Source organism: Phycodurus eques, chromosome 17, assembly GCF_024500275.1.
Source record: "Phycodurus eques isolate BA_2022a chromosome 17, UOR_Pequ_1.1, whole genome shotgun sequence".
Lineage (NCBI taxonomy): Eukaryota > Metazoa > Chordata > Actinopteri > Syngnathiformes > Syngnathidae > Phycodurus > Phycodurus eques.
In genome coordinates this window covers 18,558,819-18,578,054 of record NC_084541.1, presented here as the reverse complement: position 1 = coordinate 18,578,054, position 19,236 = coordinate 18,558,819, and the positions used below count along the sequence as shown (strand labels likewise).

Genomic DNA, 19,236 nt, shown 5'->3' with positions numbered 1-19,236 from the left:
TGATTCAGTGATTCTCAAATTGTGGTACGCATAAGAATTATTGCCTAAATACTTAACGAGCCAGGTATTTTTCAGGTGGTTCTTGGTGTAAAATGTTTCAGAAGAAGAACTCATCTACAGCAACTGTTGGGTAGCAGCAGCAGCACAACCTCAGCTGGGAGCGAATCCGATTCTAAAACATGTTTCATTTCTTGCGTGTCACTGCTTTAAAAGTCAGCTGCTATCTGAAGATAATCAAAACACAAATTGATGAGCACGTATGTATGACCAATGCTGTGCGAGAGTAAGTTGCACTGTATTTAAAAAAGAAAACACCATAATGCACAACTTGAATTTGTCTCTTAGTAAGCAGGCAGTCAGGTGCGCGTACCTTTTCTTGAATCTCCTGCTTGTCCTTGGTGGCCTCCTCCAGCTGCGCCTGCAGGTCACTGATCTGGCCTAAATCTCTGGCAGACTAACGGACGCACACAATTACAAAATGATCTACAAGTTTGGGGAGGAGATGTCTATATGACAAGTATAACACAAATAAAAATCTGATGTACAACCTAATATAAAGACCACGCCATTGGAGAGACCAGACTGCCTGTCTGCGTCATTGACGGATTTTCGCTAGCTGAGGTGTGGCTCGGTTACCTGGGCGACGGCAGCTTTGTGCTTCTTCATCAGTTCATTCATGTCCTCCTGGTCTTCGTCTGTGCGAGCCTGCATGTCGTTCTTCTCTCGCTGAAGGCGGCTCACCTGCTCCTCCAACTGATCCAGCACAAGAGAAAAGGACAGGAGCTGAGACGGGATTTATTCACGAGACACAATCAAAAATGGTCATTAGTGAATGCGGAAGTACTACTGGCAGAACGATGAGACCAATGCAAGATAGAATCAATGAGCTCATTTAGGCAGGGAATTGTGCAGCTGGAGAAGATAGCTGCCAATGTCCAAGAGTTCATCCTCTGGGGGTCTTCATCCCTCCAAATGCTTTCTTGAATGGGAGACATTTCACAGACACGCCCTTGACATATACACAGCAATTAACAAGCACCCCCAGAGACACAAACAGCCTCGGTCGTCAATAAATTGGAAACGCAGCCGGCACAGCGATTAATGAGCAGATTGCAAGGGGAAATGTTTTTTTTAAATAAATAAAAAAAGGACATTTTTACCCATTAGTACAAATTTTAAAAATGAAACATGCCAAGGGACACGCACTATTCTAATATCCCACCAAGATGTGATGACGCACGCATAATAAGGTGTCTGCTCAGCTGCAAATGAGGAGATCAAGTTCTTGCATTTGCATTTGACTTTTTAATTGACAGAGTCAATTAAAGTTTGGCCTTAATTTAAGTCAACTGAAGTCGGGCACAAATTTAAAATGTTTATTTTTGTATAGTTATAAAGAAAAAAAATTATATTATCAAATAAAATATTTAATACTTGACAATAGTAAAATATGTGCTACTTAATAATAAGAATAATGTTAAAATTATTTACCCGGGATGTTACCCACTTGAGAAAATTTATTTCGTGTTAGCAAGCATTTTCTTTTTGTGTTACCAAACCCCTTTTTAAAATAAAGTGAAACTATTTTTCTACTATTTGAACTATTCATCAATTAGTTGTGCACATAAGAACATGATGAGGCCTACAATGTGGCTCGTGACAAAAAAAGCCTGAGTGAAGGAGAATTCAGTTTTCACTTTGCCTTTCAAGTGCAGTTAATGTTATGTACAACTATTGCATCCATTGCGAGGTAAAACTGAAGACTGGTATTCAAAAGTCATCTTAGAAGAGTAATTGCAATCCAGTGAATAGAGTTGCGTTACATGACTCCATGGCAGCCTCACGTTGCCTGGTTGACTCACCGACAGTTTGGCCTTCGCCACGTCCTCCATTTGGATATGCAAGTCCTCTATCTCCAACTCCATGCTCTTCCGGGCCTTCACTGCCGCCGCACAAGTGAACTCGGACTCCTCTAGCTGTGAGAAGTGAGAGGGAGGTGAGCGACAAATGCAAGAAGGTCGCGGATATGTTTCGGCTTTGCGGAGGATTCGGGTTTTATCTACCAATGCGTTAAAGAGTGGCATACTTGATTTTTGAACTGGGTGATCTCTCGCTTGCTTGGCGCGTTACTCTTCAGGTGGTCCAGCATAATCTGAGCATCAGCCAGCAGGACTTTGGTTCTCTTCAGGTCTTTCCTCAGCCTCTTCTCGCTCTCCACGTCCCTGTGGCTCACCTGAATAACAAATCATTCCTGTCCAGCCAGTGTGGATAAACATGCTCTCCTTTTATCACAACTCTCAGCACCTGACGAGATTCAGCAGTAAATTAAACGCCCCCACACGCAAACGCGCACAGGTCTGTGTTGACAGGATGAAGATGAGACAAATGGGGCTACCTGGTCCTGTGCGCTCAGCAGTTTGGACTCCAGATCACGTCTCTCGCGCAGCACTTTTTGCTTATCGTCGTATTCTTCCTCCAGCTGCACCTCCATCTGTTTCAACTGAGAGACGCGTGGTCGGAGCATCAGGGTGCGCACACAATAGACAGTCAAAATCAAGCGTGCAAGGTATCGTCAACCTTTTTGTTTGTGTAGTATTTCAAAATTATTATCAAATATTAGGTACACCCACAATGTAATTATAGCTTATAGCTTTTTGTACTTAAAGTGAATTAAAATAATAGTTTCATTTGTTCCACGCTACAACATTTTATTATGATGCAATTACGCATGGTGCAATTACGCACCACTGCAAAAAAAAAAAAAAAAAAAAAAAAAAAAAAAGCATCTTCAGTAGAAGCGTAAATGAATGACAGCGTGGGATAAAAATAAGATTAGATTCTCTGGATTAAGATGACTACCTAATCGAAAATTATCACCAACTGTTCCGTAATTTCTAATTTCCCAATTGTCACCCACCAAGTTAGGATTTGGACTAATATCCATCCATGTTTGTCTTCTCAATGTTGTGTCGACACTACATATAAAAACGTCCAATAAAACATTTTGTTTAATTGTGTCTGCTATTGTTCATTTTGTCATGAAGAAAAGCAGAGTCACAACACATGTTCCATTTTTCATCATGTCATATTTTCTACCAATCTAGTGATTATTACTGTATCATGATATATACAACTCAATACTCAATATACAGTATTGAGTTAATATCGGAATGTGGAACTCATACGTGATATAGTTATTGAGCCCTGTGACAGTTTCAATAAAAAAAAAAAAAAAATGAATCTTGTTAAGAATATTTACAGCTCCTGTATGAGATGTGATTAGATTGAAGTCAGTGAGTGCACAGAAAGTGTCATGGAACGTGTGGATATAAAAATGTATATCCCAGAGTTCTCCAACCACCTCGCGATCCCATTTGATAGTGGGCCACGCATGAGAGACTGAACAAAAAAAATAATGTATTGCTCGTCGCAGTCCAGAAGAGGTTTTATTTGAAAAATCAGGTGACTTCGCCTGTTCCCCTGTACATGTCAAAACGCTCGTCGATTGTAAAAAAGGTAAGCCCAAAAGACGGCAAAAATGAGAATGGGTTTGGAGAGCCTCAGCGGAAAAGGGCAAATGATGAGACCAAAACAGACAACTTCCAAGAAAAAGTAAGCTTTTAAAATCAGCAATCCTGTTGAAATGATGTTGCTACAGGTGATTCTCACGCACCAAGCCTGTTCGGGTAATATGTGGCGAGGCTCGTAACCGTGGCAATGAAGCCTTCTAAAGTGCCCAAAAAGCACTTAATACCTTGCTTCCATTCAAACATCCAATCTTTGTGAACTGTGATTTTCCGCAATGACGGCAACCAAAAGAGTACACAAGACATAAAGCGCAGTAAGTAACACACTTTGCGTGTCATTGTATCCCATTACCCCAAGATGGGACCGTTTCAGTGCAGAGAAACTAATCAGCACAGCTACGCTCAGCGTAATGGTGAGTTCTAGTTATGATCATCGTTTTTTTTTTTTTTTGTCAAAATATTGCTTGACATGAAACTGGTCTGTGGCACAAAACAGGTCGGGGACTGAAATGAGGCAACATTCAAATGTTACTAGCAGTTTGAAAACTTGCATTTTGTCCTTTCCAGGCAACCTTCTTAGTGTTGCAGCGCTGAGCCGCTTTTGTGAATGAGAGTGAGTTACCTTCTTACTGCAGGACCGCCTGATCTCGTCCACCTCCTCATCCTTGCTCTCAATGTCTTTCGAGTGGCTCTGGCGCTGCCTTTCCATCTCCATCTCAAGCCGCAGCTTAGCCTGCATTCATGAAGGGAAGGCACACACAGAATAAAAATGTAAGATGAAACACCCAAAAATCGTTTTCCACAGAGGTTTCGATGATGTGTTGCAAGGTTGTGCACTCTTATCGTGTACCTGCTCCAGCATCTGGATGGTTCCGGCCTGCTCGTCCAACTCCTCCTCTTGGTCTTTCACCTTGGCCTCAAGATCACGAAGCTGCTTCTTGACCTTGGCCAGTGATGCTTCATCCTTGGACTCCTGTGAAGAGAGATCCTGCAATTCGGCCTCCAGCTGCTGCACCTTTATGTTGGCAGCGCACAAGTCAGCGTCCTTTTCCTGTGGTCCAATGAGAGAACAGAAAATGGGCATACTTGGACCAGTGTGGCGGACAAAGAGAGAGAGGGCAAACGGCATGTAGAACATTTTCTGTGAACCTGAAGCTGCTGCTGGATGTTGAATATCTCAGCCGCCATTATGTCTTTCTCTCGAGCCAACTTCTCCCTCAGACTCCTCTCTCTTTGTACCTCAGACTGGGCCTGGTTCTGCTCAAGATCAAATCTGTCATACACACACACAGAGAGGAAATTACACCAACTATAGCACCTCACTTCAACAATGAGGAAACCCGTGAAAGTATGCAAAGACAAAATTGTATGCTAGGAGAGATGTGGTATAGGAAAGCAGCAACTTGCATTGCATCATTTGTCCACATAAATTCCCACTATTTCGGATAACAACTTTTAATATAATCAAACTTGTAACATTTTTCAATTTTGCTGTAACTATTCCGAGTACCTTTCAATGGCGGGTTTTCAATCAAAGCCCCCGCCCCCAACTGTTCTCCACTTCCATTAGCCTGGTGTTTCGGTACTTGGTTGTGATCGTGTGCACCATGTTTTCTTCAGTTGTTGAGGCAAGAAACACTTATGGTTAGTGAACGTAAACGCTAAGTGTCTCATGTCGTCAACTTGCCTCGTTGTAATTTTTCCCCCGGTGAAGCGCAACTGAAAATAATTTCACCCCCAGAGCATCTTCAATTAGCCGCAGGGGATGACTTCCCGAGTGCTTTCAGTCCGAGTCATTTTCTGTGCTAATGCAATTCTGCAGATTCCAGAGCAACTTTGCCACTATTCAAATGAAGGGGGAGGGTAGTGTTTGCGTGGGGTCGGCATCCTGACTTGCAAGCAAAAAAGAACATGCAATGCGGTGAGGTGCTTAGCGATGTCACCTGCAATCGCTACACATCAATTTGGTTGTAACGTGAGCGTGAATGGTTCTCCTGTATGTCTGTATGTGTGCGCCCTGTGATTGACCCGTGTTCAGTCCACGGTGTAATCCCACCTCTGACCCAAGGTCATGTCTTTGCAATCACATGACTAGCTGTACATTTTAGCTCAGCCTGCAAGAATTTCTGTTTTGGAATGCCCGCAGTTAGCTGGGATAGGCTCCGGCATGCCCGCGACCCTTGCGAGGATAAGCGTTGTAGGATGGATGGATAGAAACGGAATAGTGCGTACGGGATGGCAATCGCTGAGTCAGCTACATACAGTAAACAGCATGACATATCAGCACTGACACTGTGTAACCCGCCTATGAATCAAACGATAGGAGAGAGGACATAGTGTGTTCTTTCTTCGTGGCACTTGGAATCCGCTTGAGAAAAAGACCCATTTTGTATTCATTGGTCAGAATAAAGGTGTGTCCTAGTGGAGGAGTGCATGGATGTAGCTCAACTTTCCATGGCTGATGTCAAGTGTTTCTTCTTTTGACCAGAAACTACTTGAGAGTGAATCAACAGCGCCTCTGCTGGTTCCGGACAAGTACTGCCTTGCATTGCATCTCAATTACTTCAAATTGGCTCTTTGCACATAGCGGCGTAACGTCATCCTCGTTGTGGCTAATCGGGTTCACCCTCTTCCGGTTTGGCCAATTACGACAGCTGTGTATTCATAATCTCGCGTAAACAGCCGAGTATGAGCGTTATAAATGAGCTTTATTGCTTTTTTTCATTCAATTCAAGCAACACAATTTCTTTCTCTGTCCCAGAACCTTCTTTCCTCGAGGAGGACTTACAAAGATGATGTACGTCTGCGATGGATAGTTTGGGAAAATCCCGTAAACATTTTGCGTTTTTTTCAAACCGCAAAATGTCGAGCCATATTTTGGCAAAACGGGAGATTATGTGCAACGAGCCTACTGCAATTAATTCAATAATAATATAATAATGTTGTCACTTATGTGTGTCTGTGTTGTCGAGACTGACGGAGAGAAAGGAACTGTCGGGTGAGGTCAAACTGACTTCCTCTGCTTCTTTTCCAAATCGTGGTTGCGGCTCTGGAGGCCCTCCAGATGACGTCGCGTATCCTGCAGTTCAGCCGTCATCTTCTGGCACTTCTTCTTCAGCTGCTGCACAGAGTGCTGCACATCCTCATTGTCTGTCTTCAAATCGGCCAGCTGCAGCAAGCACGTTAGAGTTTGATTCAAACATACGAAGCTGAGGCGATCAACTATTCAATGAAGCCTTTCTGAAAGATTGAATATGACAAAGTGTCTTGCCCTTCTCTCAAGATGTCTTTTGCTCTGCTGCTCCGTTTCCAGCTTGTCTTCAAACTCTTGCTGGAGTTTCTTTTTGGTGAACTCCATTTCCCGAATGGCTCTGTTGTATTTTATGCGCCACTCACCCCCTGAAGAGGAAAATGTTGAGAAGAAATCATATTTTGACATAGTGCCATCTGCTGCTTTTAATGCAGGCCATGTGGTATACAGAGAAGAGAGGGCTCAAAAGCTCAGTGATGACTGATGCTATGGATTATGCGGCATATTGTGCAGGCTAGGCTGTTTACTACATTGAAGGAATGGAATAAAATAATCTCATATGAAATAAAACCGCTTCTCGTCAAATTCTGACCTTTTGAGGTCAAACTATTTACCCGGACGACTACAAAACGGCCCTTACATTCGACTCTAATCTCGGCTAAACCTGAGCTCCGCAAGCCCGAGCACACAACAACGGGAGTTAGAGGAAGACGTGGCTAAGTGGCTCTTTGCATGCCTCTTAGTCGACCCTAATTCTGGAGCTGTCAGAGGCTATCAGAACCTTGACAGTGTCCAGGCAGCCATTCAGGTTTAGGTTCATTTCTGAGCCTTATCATTTTTTGAGGCAGTCTGCGTCTCCTTCACATGGCAACACCGGCTCCTCCGTCAGCGCTGCTCATTAGCATATATATAGCATAATGACAACTTGCGAGGCCACCGGCTCTGATCCCAATGATTATTTTCTCATTCATCGAAGAATTCTTATATGCTCCGTAATGGCTTGTCTGCCGAGGTTGGTTTGAGGGGGACGCGCGGCAGCAGAAAAAAAACAAAAATAAGACTGCCTCATGGACAATGCTCTCTCAGTGGGAGCTCACTTTCTCAGTAGGTGATGACCAATCAGCGGCCGGCATTACTTGTATGCCTGGGAGAGAACATTTTAATCCCCTGTTGTGAAATCCCAAACTTGGAGAACATACTTGATAGCATTATGCAATATGTCTATCTGTCATGTCGCCTGCTGAAACAGGCGCCTAAAGCCATCGGATCCCATGGCGACAATTACAATACGTGACATTTTTCAAGCTATCCATACATAATACACTCCCCGGACACTTAATTAGGTACCCCTGAACAATCTGTATGGCATGTGTAGGTGGTGAATTATGTAGAGTATATGGCTGTACAACCTGCTGCTGATCTAAAATGAGATTGTCTGGCCGTTTGCACTGGTGTACAACTAGAAGTTTCTCATGTTTTGCCTTTCTCGTGTGCACCAGCTAAAAGGGTGAAACTTTAGAAACAGCTCTTATTGAGTCTCTAGATGACTTTCTTTTATCGTAATTATCTTTGGTCCTTGGCCATCATAAATTATAATGAGTCTAAATTCAAAAAAATAAAAGTAATTGTAATGTTGGAGCATAAGGACGAAGGGTCTCAGGAAAAGGCTCGGGCCATGCTTTAACCGCATCAGCTAACCGGCATCATCATCGTCATCGTCCAGCTCCCCGTTGAGCTCCGATGTCTTCATCAGCCGAGCTTCCATCACCTCCACCTCCTGTGCTTCCATTTGTTTCTTCATAGCATCAAACTTTGCCTGAATCATACAGATCCACGTGCAAATCATGTATAGGGCTAGATTTGTAAGATATGATGCCAAAAATAGTTTTAATATCACTGTGTGTATATTTGCCTGCAGCTCTTTTATGTCCTTCTCCAAGCGTAGTCTCTCAGCCGTCTCGTTCTCCAGCAGCTGGGATGCTGACTCGCTGGTGCTCCTCTCATCAGCGAGTTCTGCCAACAAGTCTGCAATCTGTCCATATATACGTTAATATAAACAACTTCCTCGTCACAGATACTAGATTTATTACAGATTTTTCAGCAATCGTTTTTTTTTTTTTTTATTATGGGTTTTTACTGTACACAGGTAAGTCCAAATTTAATTCGATTCAATTGTATTCATATAGCACCTAATCGTAACAGAGGAGGCGCAAAGAACTTTACGGTTGTAAAGTATGGAGCAGGTCTAGAACTGCACTCCTCACGCATTCAGAGACCAACTGAATTTAGACTTGCGCGCTTTCAGTGTATTAGCACGTCGCGCCACAACATGCCCACAAGCACTGAGCTCGACTGGATGCAGATGCAGCATAATTAAGAGCAATAAAAAGAAGAGGCGCAGGTTTCCTTTTCAACAGCAGTCACAGTCGTTCCCACAGAGGAGAGAGTAATGTTGCATGCTGTGTTTGTATGTGTTGCTGGTACATATGTGAAAGTAACAACTGATTGAAGGGTTATAATTGTCAGAACATCTATGCTCATTTTCATGAGCCTGTCTATGGTAATCTGCATTATATGTTAGCATTGAGCTAGGAGACTGGTTGGACAAAATTATTTGGATGGCTATTTTTGTGTTCAAACATACAAGGGATAATTCTCTTTTGTTTTGTTATCCCTTTTCTAGTAGAAGTTTTATATACACATAATAACATCACCAATGAGAAACGCCATCGTCACAACCCACCCTGCTCTCCAGTCGATCTGTGTTCAGTCTCAGCCCGTTGCGCTCTTTCTCCACCTTCTCCAACTTTGACTTCTGCATTTGGATCTCCTCCTGAAGTCACGATCAAACATTACATGGACTGTCAAGTATTAATCTAATAAAAGAGAGCGAGAAAGTGTGTCATATTGTTCATGTAGTGCAAGTGCATCGGATTCGAGTTAGCTCACATCTTTGCTCCGCATCTGGTCCTCAGTGAGCTGCACCTTAATGAGTGGCTGGACCGTAGTGAAGAGCTTCCACCATGGCCAGTCTTTTACTCCACGATTTTTCTGGATGTTCTTCTGGATGCAACGAATTGCTAGATCCTGAATCTGTTGGCATTAAAAGAAGTCCATAGAGAAATGCGTCAATGAAAGTATTATTACTGAATGCAGTACGTACAATACGACAACTGCTTTAATGTCGTTTTGTACGTTTGCGTTGTATTTGTCTCGCTGTTGGGGAAGGATAAGAATATGAATCAGCTGTAATATGTAAGTGATGTGTTTCACATTGTACTTTCTCGTACCTGGCAACTCATTTTCGTCACAGGGCACCACGCGGCTTAAGACTAGGTTTCTTGCTTTGGCATAAACTGAAGATCAAAGTAGTCAAAACGTAGATGATTGAAAAGGAGCATGTACTGATTTTGCCTTTTCCATAACTGCCTCGATTCATTTTGAATGCATCAACTGGCTCTGATGTGAAGCAATCTCCCCTTAAGTTTCAAAATGATCAGTTGGGAATTGCGGGGAAATTAGAAAGCTGACTATGAGTGGACCCGTGCCGCATTCTATGTATTTCTGTCATTTTACCACAATTACACACAAAATAAAAATTTAATTACAGCAAAATATTGTCTTTTAAGGGATGTGCACAAATGCTTTGGCTATTTGTTGCGTCTACCACCTCCTGCTATCCTTAATGATAATAACCACTACATGAGAAACATTTCATGAATCAGGGTTGTGTTTTAATGCTGGTGTATGGGTAAGCAGCAATCCAAGGGCTTGCCAGCCTCCTACTGAGAATTTCAGCCAAGTGTGTTCCAAGGCTGCAAGCTAATTTCTGATTAATTAAATCAAACACGTTGGCAGCTCATTCGAAGTATTACACGATTTCCATGCCGCTTATGCATGAGGCTCTTTCGCAGCAGCAGATTACGGGGCAAACCCAATTAAAGCAACACAATTCTCAGCATCAGGTACATAGCGCCCTGAAGGTATTCCCTATGACCAATTAGGATTCGTCACACTAAGAACACCTCACAAGGAGGACAATGCAGCTAATTCCTGAAACAAGTCTCACTTGTCAGAATGAGTCAGATATGATTGGAAAACAAACAAATAATTTTACTACATGAGTACTGTGTATAAACATTTTAGCAACCATAATGCATTAAGACAGTGTGACAACCGTGAAGGCAAATTACGAGACAAATGCATTAGAGCTAAAGATGTGTTTGGGCTTTGTGTGCATACAGCCATGTTTGTAAGCATATCAAACACCTAAGAGCTGCTACTGCTGACACCTAAATCTCATTAGTGAGATTAGTATATTCATGTTTTTGAGGATTAGCTCCACATGCTGATGTTGGACAAAAGGGCAGTTGGCAATCTGTGTTGTAATTGATTCAAAATGTGTTTGATGAGGTTGAGGTCAGGGTTCTCAAGTCCTTCCACACCTAGCTGCTCCCAGCAAGCTTTTTATGGACCTAGCGTTGTGCAGTGGAACAAAGTTGGAAGCAAACATTGTCCACAATGTCTTCATTGTCAATTGAGAGTTAGGGGGACAAATGAAGTCTACGTGATTAAATTGTGTGCCGTCTATAATGTAGACCTCAGCATCTTGGATGGCATTCAACACGGAGAGGGTAATAACTCCTGAAAGGAAATATGGACTTATTTCACCACATCTCTCTCGACCACCTTGGGTCAAATGACATTACAAATTCATTAGAGTTCTTGCTCAGCTAAAGATCAATCACTACACCGGTGTCCGTCAATTTTGATTTGTGATTGGTTGGCTGACGACTAGTTAAGTAACCTGACCAGGAAATCAAGTTCTTGCAATGTCAAAGAAAAATATATTCCATGAGGAATAATTGTCAATTGGGACTGCAATAACATTCACCATTTGACATTCTCTAATCCAAAATTCAATCATCCTTGGTGAATGTTTAACAATCTCTCCAAAGCAGTTGAAAGGAAATTGAATAGAACACAATGAACACCATTGCTTTATAAGCTTGTGCAGTTAGGGGAATGTTTGTTTATGCTCGATACTGATCTCAATTCAGATATGTGAAAAAGATATTTATTGTATGTTTGGAGGCCACAACTCACAGAGTGGGAAATACATAACTGCTGAAAAGTGTCGTGTTTGTCCTTGAAAGACAAAGGACAAAAACGAGAAATGAATGCATTGTCACGTGGGACATGGCACATCGGCACATGCCTCACGTGCCAGGCAAAATCAATCAACATCAACATGTATCAACAAGCCCCTCTTCCATTGGCAGACTAAAATCACGCCCTCATGCCACCTGGATTGTTTTCCCAAAGTGATAATAGTTTAACAGCAAGGGTACAAGTGATGATTATTCTAAGGTTGATCACCAAGACACATTGTAAATCGTCTACACGAAGAAAAGGACATGAAACACGCTCAATAATCCACCGCAGCTCTGATTGCGTTCCAGTGCTCTGCTGTCAACAAACTGAATCAGGGTTAATGTATGCGGTGTAAGAATGCCCTTTAGGTGTTAATACCAGCTACAAACCATATGGAAGAGTTAGGTTGCAGTACATTTTTAATACACTGTGGTTGTCTGAGCAGCAGTGTTTTCAAATTTCACACTGGTTGATTCATCATGGCGTTGCGTGTCTTTGCAAATGACTGTTTCACACCACAAAATTGTTGTTGATCAGTGGCAACTTATCGTCCGCCCACTCAACTCGCACACACTCTTTGCAACTGGGATCTGATGAAACTGCTTATTGGAGAACTAGGGATGGTTAACACCACTCACTGTCAATTCAAATGTTCATACTCTATATAAATATAATTCTATGCAGTCCATCAAGTCATCAAGCCGGATTGTTTCCATGGAAGAACATGAGTGTCTTCTCCATAAAAAAAAAAAAGCTTAACTTTTTTTATTAGAGAAAATAAAAATGACTATGAAAGTAATAACATGGGGAAGAGAGAAACCTATAGATATGATTTTTAGGGCCTGCCTTAGCATTCTACACATTTATGATTGCATTTTCCCCACATATAGCATCAGTGTTATTCTATAAGACAACAACACCATTATAAGATAAAATAATATGATGTCTTATCTTCCTATTACATATAGTGTACATTTTGAGGGGATATGCTGCATTTGGGGACAGAGACAAGGAACGAGGCACTTTGCACATTGATTTAATAATTGCGCAGTTGCCAAGCAATTTCACATCACTTCTTGCTGCTGAAGTACTAGAAGATTTATTAAAAATTAAAAAAACGCACCAGGCTTTTTGCCCACTTCACAGTGTGAATAATGGCCTTTTAAACATAGAAGTGTAAATAGACGGAAATGTGATTGAGAAAGATATCTGCTCGTGAACATCATGTTATACCGGACGGCGATTATGAATTTGGAATTCTGCTGCTGCTGGTTCAGTAATCACGGAGAAAAGGAGTACGGAACTGCATACATAATACGGACGAGGTCCGGAGACATTGGTCTATCGTGTGTTTGTGTGTGCGTGCTTGTAAGGCTGGGCGATATAACTGAATGGGCATTACATTGGGCACTGCTGCACAATCTAAACAGAGCTGATAGGAAGAAGAGAACAAGAAGCTCAGATTTGTTTGACAGTGTCAGAAAGGAATTTCTTTAACAATAGCTTATTTAATTTCTAGACTGCAGATCCGCATCATAAGCGAGTAACATAACAGTACTTAATGGCAAACGGACCAGAATGCAGTCCGGCTGTATTTGGACTTAATGGAACAAAAAGTAGGTTATTGCTCTGTTAGTTTTAGTGCAAGTCAAACAGCTGCCAGCCCTCCCTGATGGACCTTCACCTGTGGCTCGCTGTCTCGCTCATCCTCTGGTATTTTGTTATTTATTTATTTTTGTATGTCTGCCATTTCAATATCCATCCACAGACGCAGCACAATCAAATATACCCTTGACAAGCTGATTGGATTTGTCATATTAAAGAGGGGCAGTTAGAGTTTTGACGATATTTGTAATTGCTTGTAGACTTACAGCAAAGCTGGTCGGATCTACTGCAAGTACAAACCAAACAGACACTAAAAAAAAATGAAAAAATAGGTCTGGAGAGCAATTCTCCGTGCACAAGTTGACAAGCTCCAAACAGCTCACATTGTTTGCGTGTTTATGGATGTTTGCGTGTATTGCTTTTGATCGCCTTGCTTTGTCATTTGAATGGTAATTTGAATGAAACAAGCATTATGTTTTACATCCTATGTCTTTTCCACGTGGGATGATACTGATAAGCACGAGGTCTTTTTTTGCTTACCTTTCTCTTTTTAAAGGCTTGTCGTGCCAGATAACCTCTACAAGCAGCTTGGAATAGGATCAAATTACGTTTGGTTTGCTCATCCCTCTGTTCTTCCAATTTAGCCAAGATTCCAGATTTGAAGAACAACTAAAAGAAGGGGGGGGGGGGAATGCAAACACATAAGATCACATTTTTTAACTTCAGAATCAGAATCATCTTTATTTGCCAAGTATGTCAAAAACAAAAAAGGAACTTGTCTCCGGTAGTTGGAGCCGCTCGAGTACGACAACAGACAGTCAATTGACAGAGAATACTTTTGATACATAAAGACATTGGGGGGGGGGGGGGGACAGTCACTGAGCAATAAAAGGTTAACCTATTAACAAAGGAACTATTAACGAGTTGTGGAAAATCAAACACCCTGCTCTAGCACAAATTACCACACTCATACAGGAGTGAGTTTCATGTATAGAAAAATTTCCGTAAATCAATAGAAACAGTGTAATCGATAGACAGCTGTGTTGTATTTTAGGAAGTAAGGTTGATGAAGTTAATAACCCAGACAATGAGCCTTGTCTGTTTTCAATCGGGACTAAAGGTAACGAAACAAAGAAAATATTTCCAAAAATGAAGGCAAAAAACACAAACAGCCCAAATAGAGCAGATTTCTGACAACTTGCGTATGCCTCAGAGGGATTACTTGCAGGAAGCATTTTAAATGGATGGATGAAATTTGTCAATAGTCCCAAAGTTGATTTATTGACCAAAAAAGTACAAATTAGGTGGTGGGTAATTTAGTCCAGCATTGTTCTAAAGGTTAAGCAATTTATATTTTCTCAAACCAACGATTGCATTTCCCATAATATATCATGTGTTCCAATTCATTCTAAAATGTGTTGTCAACTTGAACAAATAAATGCCTCGCACCACAATTTGATGCTTCCATTTTTTTGTTCCCTTCTTTCTGAAAAATTAAAAGATATCAATATCAATATGTGTCATTATATACATACTACATTGTAATGTGTGCACATATACTGTTAGCTGTTATTATTTATTCGTAAAATGCTAATGATTTTTCGATACAAAAGTACCCCAAATACGTGGCCGGTGAAGTATTTCAGCATAGCGAGCGCCAGTGCACCTGTTTTCAGCAAACTGGACTGAATTGAGCAAAACTTTAATATATATAACGGATTATGTCCTATCAAAGCGATGAGTCTCCTCCTCTTTGTTGTGAGTAATTCCATTTTTTATGGTCTTTTTTCTGTGAGGGAATTTTGTCATGTAGGGCAGGTGACATCAAATTTGTCTCTTCTCAACCTGTCACCAAACTATTCTTTTTGTGTGTGTGTGTGTGTGTGTGTGTGTGTGTGTGTGTGTGTGTGTGTGTGTGTGTGTGTGTTTTTAAACATGAAACTATGCTGTAGTGGTATGAGAACCCTGCATATTTCAAAAAAGAGCGACACGAATAATGCATTATTTGGACATTGAGAAAACGCTTTTAATCACAAATCATGACATTCATGGTATGTATGTGATTAAATTTAAAACCAGGTTATGTTTAAAGATGCAAATTAATGAAGAAATTCATTGAGAATGGAATAATGCAGATGAGGTTACATATTCCGTGTGTGAATGGTTTTGTGTATTTGTGACAGTGATGGAAATAATGAGCTGCAATGTTAGAATGTTTTTGAGTGCCCGCGTTTGTGCGCAAATAAGTCACAGCTCAAAGTCAGGATTTTTCTGCTATCGGTTCCCGCTTTCAAAACGTTCCTTTTATTTAATTTTCTTGTTGGATATTGATTATTTTTTTCCATTTATTCGCTTTCTACGTATATATATATATATATATACATATATAATTCAAATGATTGAAAGAAAGAACGCACGACAAAAGAAAAGCAGACATCCGTTTGGACGATTTTGCACTCGTGACCCGAGAAGAGGGAATTGCGGCATGAAGACAGCCAGCCACATCAGACGCCTGCGTGCCTTTGGGGCTGCGAGTCTCGCAAAGACGAGAGGAAGAGGGCGGAGGTTGGCAACTTTCCAACATCAAGCGCTTCTCAAAGAGGGACAGGTGGAATGAAGGACACACACAAACACACACTCCTAGACGCAGAGAATATGATGAGGCGTGGGCGTGCGTGCATGTGTGTACCTTCAATAGGGGTGAAAAAGGCACGGTTGCAAAAAGGGAAGCTTTATTCATTTAAAAGGTGTTTATTTGTTCTGCATGTGGAGTCATTACTCACCCTGCTCACACCCATGTGGTAGCTGCTCTTCTCCAAATCCAAGGACTCCAGCAGCTCCTCCACAGCCTAAATTAACGAACACACCGACACACACCGGAGCAAAGAGGATTAACCTATGCATGAGGAAAAAGGACCTAACCCTGTGTAATACTATGTAGACAGTGTTGTCAGGCTTGAGTCGGAAAGACCACAACTTGATTATACCAGAGCTTTGCCAAAAGAACTGAGGAGCTTTTGTTTGGAAGTTTCCACAGAAACTCAAGCCGAGTACACTGGCACAGGGGGGAGAAAAGTACTTTCCTCAGCTTTAACCCTATTCTTTCACTCTCGTGCTCATCTTTCTCCGAAGCAAACGTTTCTTTTTGCTCGTCACTTTAACAGAATTCTCTTGTGCAGAAGAACAGCGCATTTTTGAAAAAAAGTCAATATATGCACTTAACCTCTGTCATTTTAAAGCTTTTATGTGTGTTCTACAAATTGCAGTTTTGGCATTCAGAAGACAGTAAACAGTTTCATTTGCACTGACCCTTCTTACTATCTGATATATTTTTTGTTTTAAACCATTTTTATACTGTCTGCAACCATGCCTTTGTAGTTTCTTTTTCTTTCAGTGAAAATGTTTGGCCCTCCCTCAGCATCGACACTATGAATGCAGCGAGGCGCTTCCTCAGCTCGACTTCAGACCTGCCTCTTTAGCAGGCGCCATACAAATGTGGTCAAGTTGATTAGATCATGACAACAGCTCTTGATGGATGAAGGCTTACTTCTCCGTCAGACGGCTGCTGACAAATCAGGGGCAGATGTAATGAAGCTCCCCTCTCACAACATTAATCTTAACTGTTTGGCCAGTGGCAGCGCTCTCTCGCTGATTGACTCACTCTCTGCTCGTCCTTCACAATGTAATTCCGCCCGTGCTTCTTGGTGAGGTGCGGCGCCAGCACATCGAAACGGCGGCGAAACTCAGAGAACACCATGTGGTCGGGGTATCCTGTGAAGGTCAATGAACAATAACGACATTTAATTTGTTAGAAAGATGCTAAGAAAGAAATGCTTGGAAATATACTTTGTAGGGGAAAGAGTGTATAGCTCTTAAGGTTACATAGCAAGCGTCTTGCCTTGTCTATGGATCCGGAGAGCGTCAAGGAGCTTGGATCCACGCAGTTGAGCACGGAGCAAGGGTACATCCAGTTGCATTAAACCACAATCTCCACCCTCCCCGTGAGTCTCGCTTTCGACACCTTTGAAGAAGGATCCACTCAGAGGCTTAAGAGCGTCCGCCTTGGGCAATATGCAGTGAACAAAGTGAATTCTGGACCTCCGCACCATGTCAAGCAGAGCATCCTGGGAAGAAGCACAGTTAAGGACTTAACTTCTGTTGTCAAAATGCACAGAACGATAATTCGCTTCACAATATAGCCCGACTATGCTCATCTTACTTCTTTGTATTTGTATGGTAGGTTCTAGATAAAAGTAATGTGTGATGTGCAAAAACTGCAATAAACGAAAGAAATAAACTCAGGACAGAATGAAACAATGCATCACAGCAATCCACAGATAGGATGCAATGTAATTAGGAAATTTAAGGGGGATTACAGTTATATTAGCATTATCAGATACATTACATATTCTATACCGGCAACAGAACAATTGGACATCAGAACTATTTAAGGCCGTGACATCAATGCACATCATAGATTCTCAAGCGATTCTCTTTTAAAACTCATTCACTGCCAGCCCTCCCAGTTAACATGGATATTTGACTTCTAAAGCCGTCAATGGCAGTGAATGCGTTTTAAGAACCGATATGATATTTTGGAAATAGTAATGGGACAGAAATGCTAATGCTGTTTTTATTATGCCTCATTAAGATGTCTAACTTTTAGCATTTTGCATGAAAGAAGAATGCCATAAATCATGATTTTAAATAAGATAATGTTTTGGGGACTATTCCACAAGTCACAGGAAGTAGATGGATGGCATGTTTAAGTCAATTTTCCATAATAACCATAAATGGCGCCTTCCCACGTAATGGCATTATTGACTTCCTGATTGTCTTACAGAGCCAAAAACCAACAACATTTTCAGTTTTGACTGCCACGCTCACCACTTGAAGCTTTATTTGTATGCACACAGACTTCTTCTTGATAGCAGCCACTCCTGAAGTGAAGGTCTTCCTCATGCTGGAGGCCCGTCGCAAAGACAGCTGGGAAACGCCCTCAAGACCCGCAATGGAACCTGACAGAACGGTGGCTCCACCCGCTCGGCTCATGAACAAAGAGCTGATGATCTTCCTGCGAGACGTGTATCGCGTCAGCCCGAGGTTTTAATATTAAAACACATGACAAAAGATGGCTGACGCTTACTTCTGGGAGTCCTGCAGGAGGCGCATCGCGTTGGTCGAGGCAGGATTTTGCTTGGCGTAGTTAAGCCACCCGCGGGCATCGTACTCTACCCAGTCAGTCCCGTGACTGTGGCCCAGCAGGAAGTGATTATCTTTTTCACTCTTCAGGAGGAAAGTGTGACCTGGTATCGATGTGAGAAGCAGTGTAAGATTTCATTGTTCTATTTTACTGCACATAAGGATAGATGATAAAAATAAACAGCCTCCCGTGGGACTGTAAGAAAATGTGTCTCCAGTCTGTCTGCAGGTTTTGTAAATGCAGGCATAATACGCATACTGTGCTAATTAACATGGTCTGAATAAAGCTACTGTATATACACAATTACTGAGACATCAATTATTTAAAAAAAAAAAAAAAAAACTAAATCTCGTTAATTGAGGGAGCTGTGAGCCCAACTAATCCAGTTTTGGTGTCAAAATCCCTAAAACCGTCTTATAAATAATACCACGATGTGACTTAAGGGTTGCATGTCAAAGAGCTGCGAGTGAAGAAGTCAGGAGAAAAGCTTGAAATCTTGCCTTTTTTAAAAAGGGTGTAAATGAGATGCTTTCAGAGGTTGTCTTTGACAGAGGGGGGGGGAAGGAAAAAAAATAAATAACGCTTCACGCCTTCACAGTTGCTCTGAGTGCTCCTGGGAGAGCACTCTGCATGGGCTGTAACCATGGCAACTATGGTAGAACAACAATAACGCAGCAAGGACTTTTGTGGCTGGTCAATCTGTTTGATGGAATTTT

General features: G+C 41.7%; 1 protein-coding gene across 5 annotated transcripts in view; it reads right to left on the bottom strand.

Annotated features, from left to right (window-relative positions):
* Nucleotides 1-19,236, bottom strand: part of LOC133416220 (unconventional myosin-XVIIIa-like) — a 56,672-nt gene that overhangs the window by 11,226 nt on the left and 26,210 nt on the right. For all 5 annotated transcript variants that reach the window (XM_061702981.1, XM_061702983.1, XM_061702984.1 and 2 more), the window contains exons 17-36: nucleotides 18,464-18,623; nucleotides 18,205-18,391; nucleotides 17,216-17,441; nucleotides 16,979-17,088; nucleotides 16,101-16,166; nucleotides 13,858-13,986; nucleotides 9,508-9,651; nucleotides 9,302-9,391; nucleotides 8,471-8,590; nucleotides 8,257-8,374; nucleotides 6,799-6,926; nucleotides 6,542-6,696; nucleotides 4,677-4,800; nucleotides 4,378-4,578; nucleotides 4,150-4,260; nucleotides 2,396-2,500; nucleotides 2,087-2,233; nucleotides 1,863-1,976; nucleotides 637-753; nucleotides 371-454 (exon numbers count right to left, since the gene is read on the bottom strand). In XM_061702981.1, the coding sequence (XP_061558965.1) occupies nucleotides 371-454; nucleotides 637-753; nucleotides 1,863-1,976; nucleotides 2,087-2,233; nucleotides 2,396-2,500; nucleotides 4,150-4,260; nucleotides 4,378-4,578; nucleotides 4,677-4,800; nucleotides 6,542-6,696; nucleotides 6,799-6,926; nucleotides 8,257-8,374; nucleotides 8,471-8,590; nucleotides 9,302-9,391; nucleotides 9,508-9,651; nucleotides 13,858-13,986; nucleotides 16,101-16,166; nucleotides 16,979-17,088; nucleotides 17,216-17,441; nucleotides 18,205-18,391; nucleotides 18,464-18,623 (2,636 nt within the window). The remainder of the gene's footprint in view (nucleotides 1-370; nucleotides 455-636; nucleotides 754-1,862; nucleotides 1,977-2,086; nucleotides 2,234-2,395; nucleotides 2,501-4,149; nucleotides 4,261-4,377; nucleotides 4,579-4,676; nucleotides 4,801-6,541; nucleotides 6,697-6,798; nucleotides 6,927-8,256; nucleotides 8,375-8,470; nucleotides 8,591-9,301; nucleotides 9,392-9,507; nucleotides 9,652-13,857; nucleotides 13,987-16,100; nucleotides 16,167-16,978; nucleotides 17,089-17,215; nucleotides 17,442-18,204; nucleotides 18,392-18,463; nucleotides 18,624-19,236) is intronic.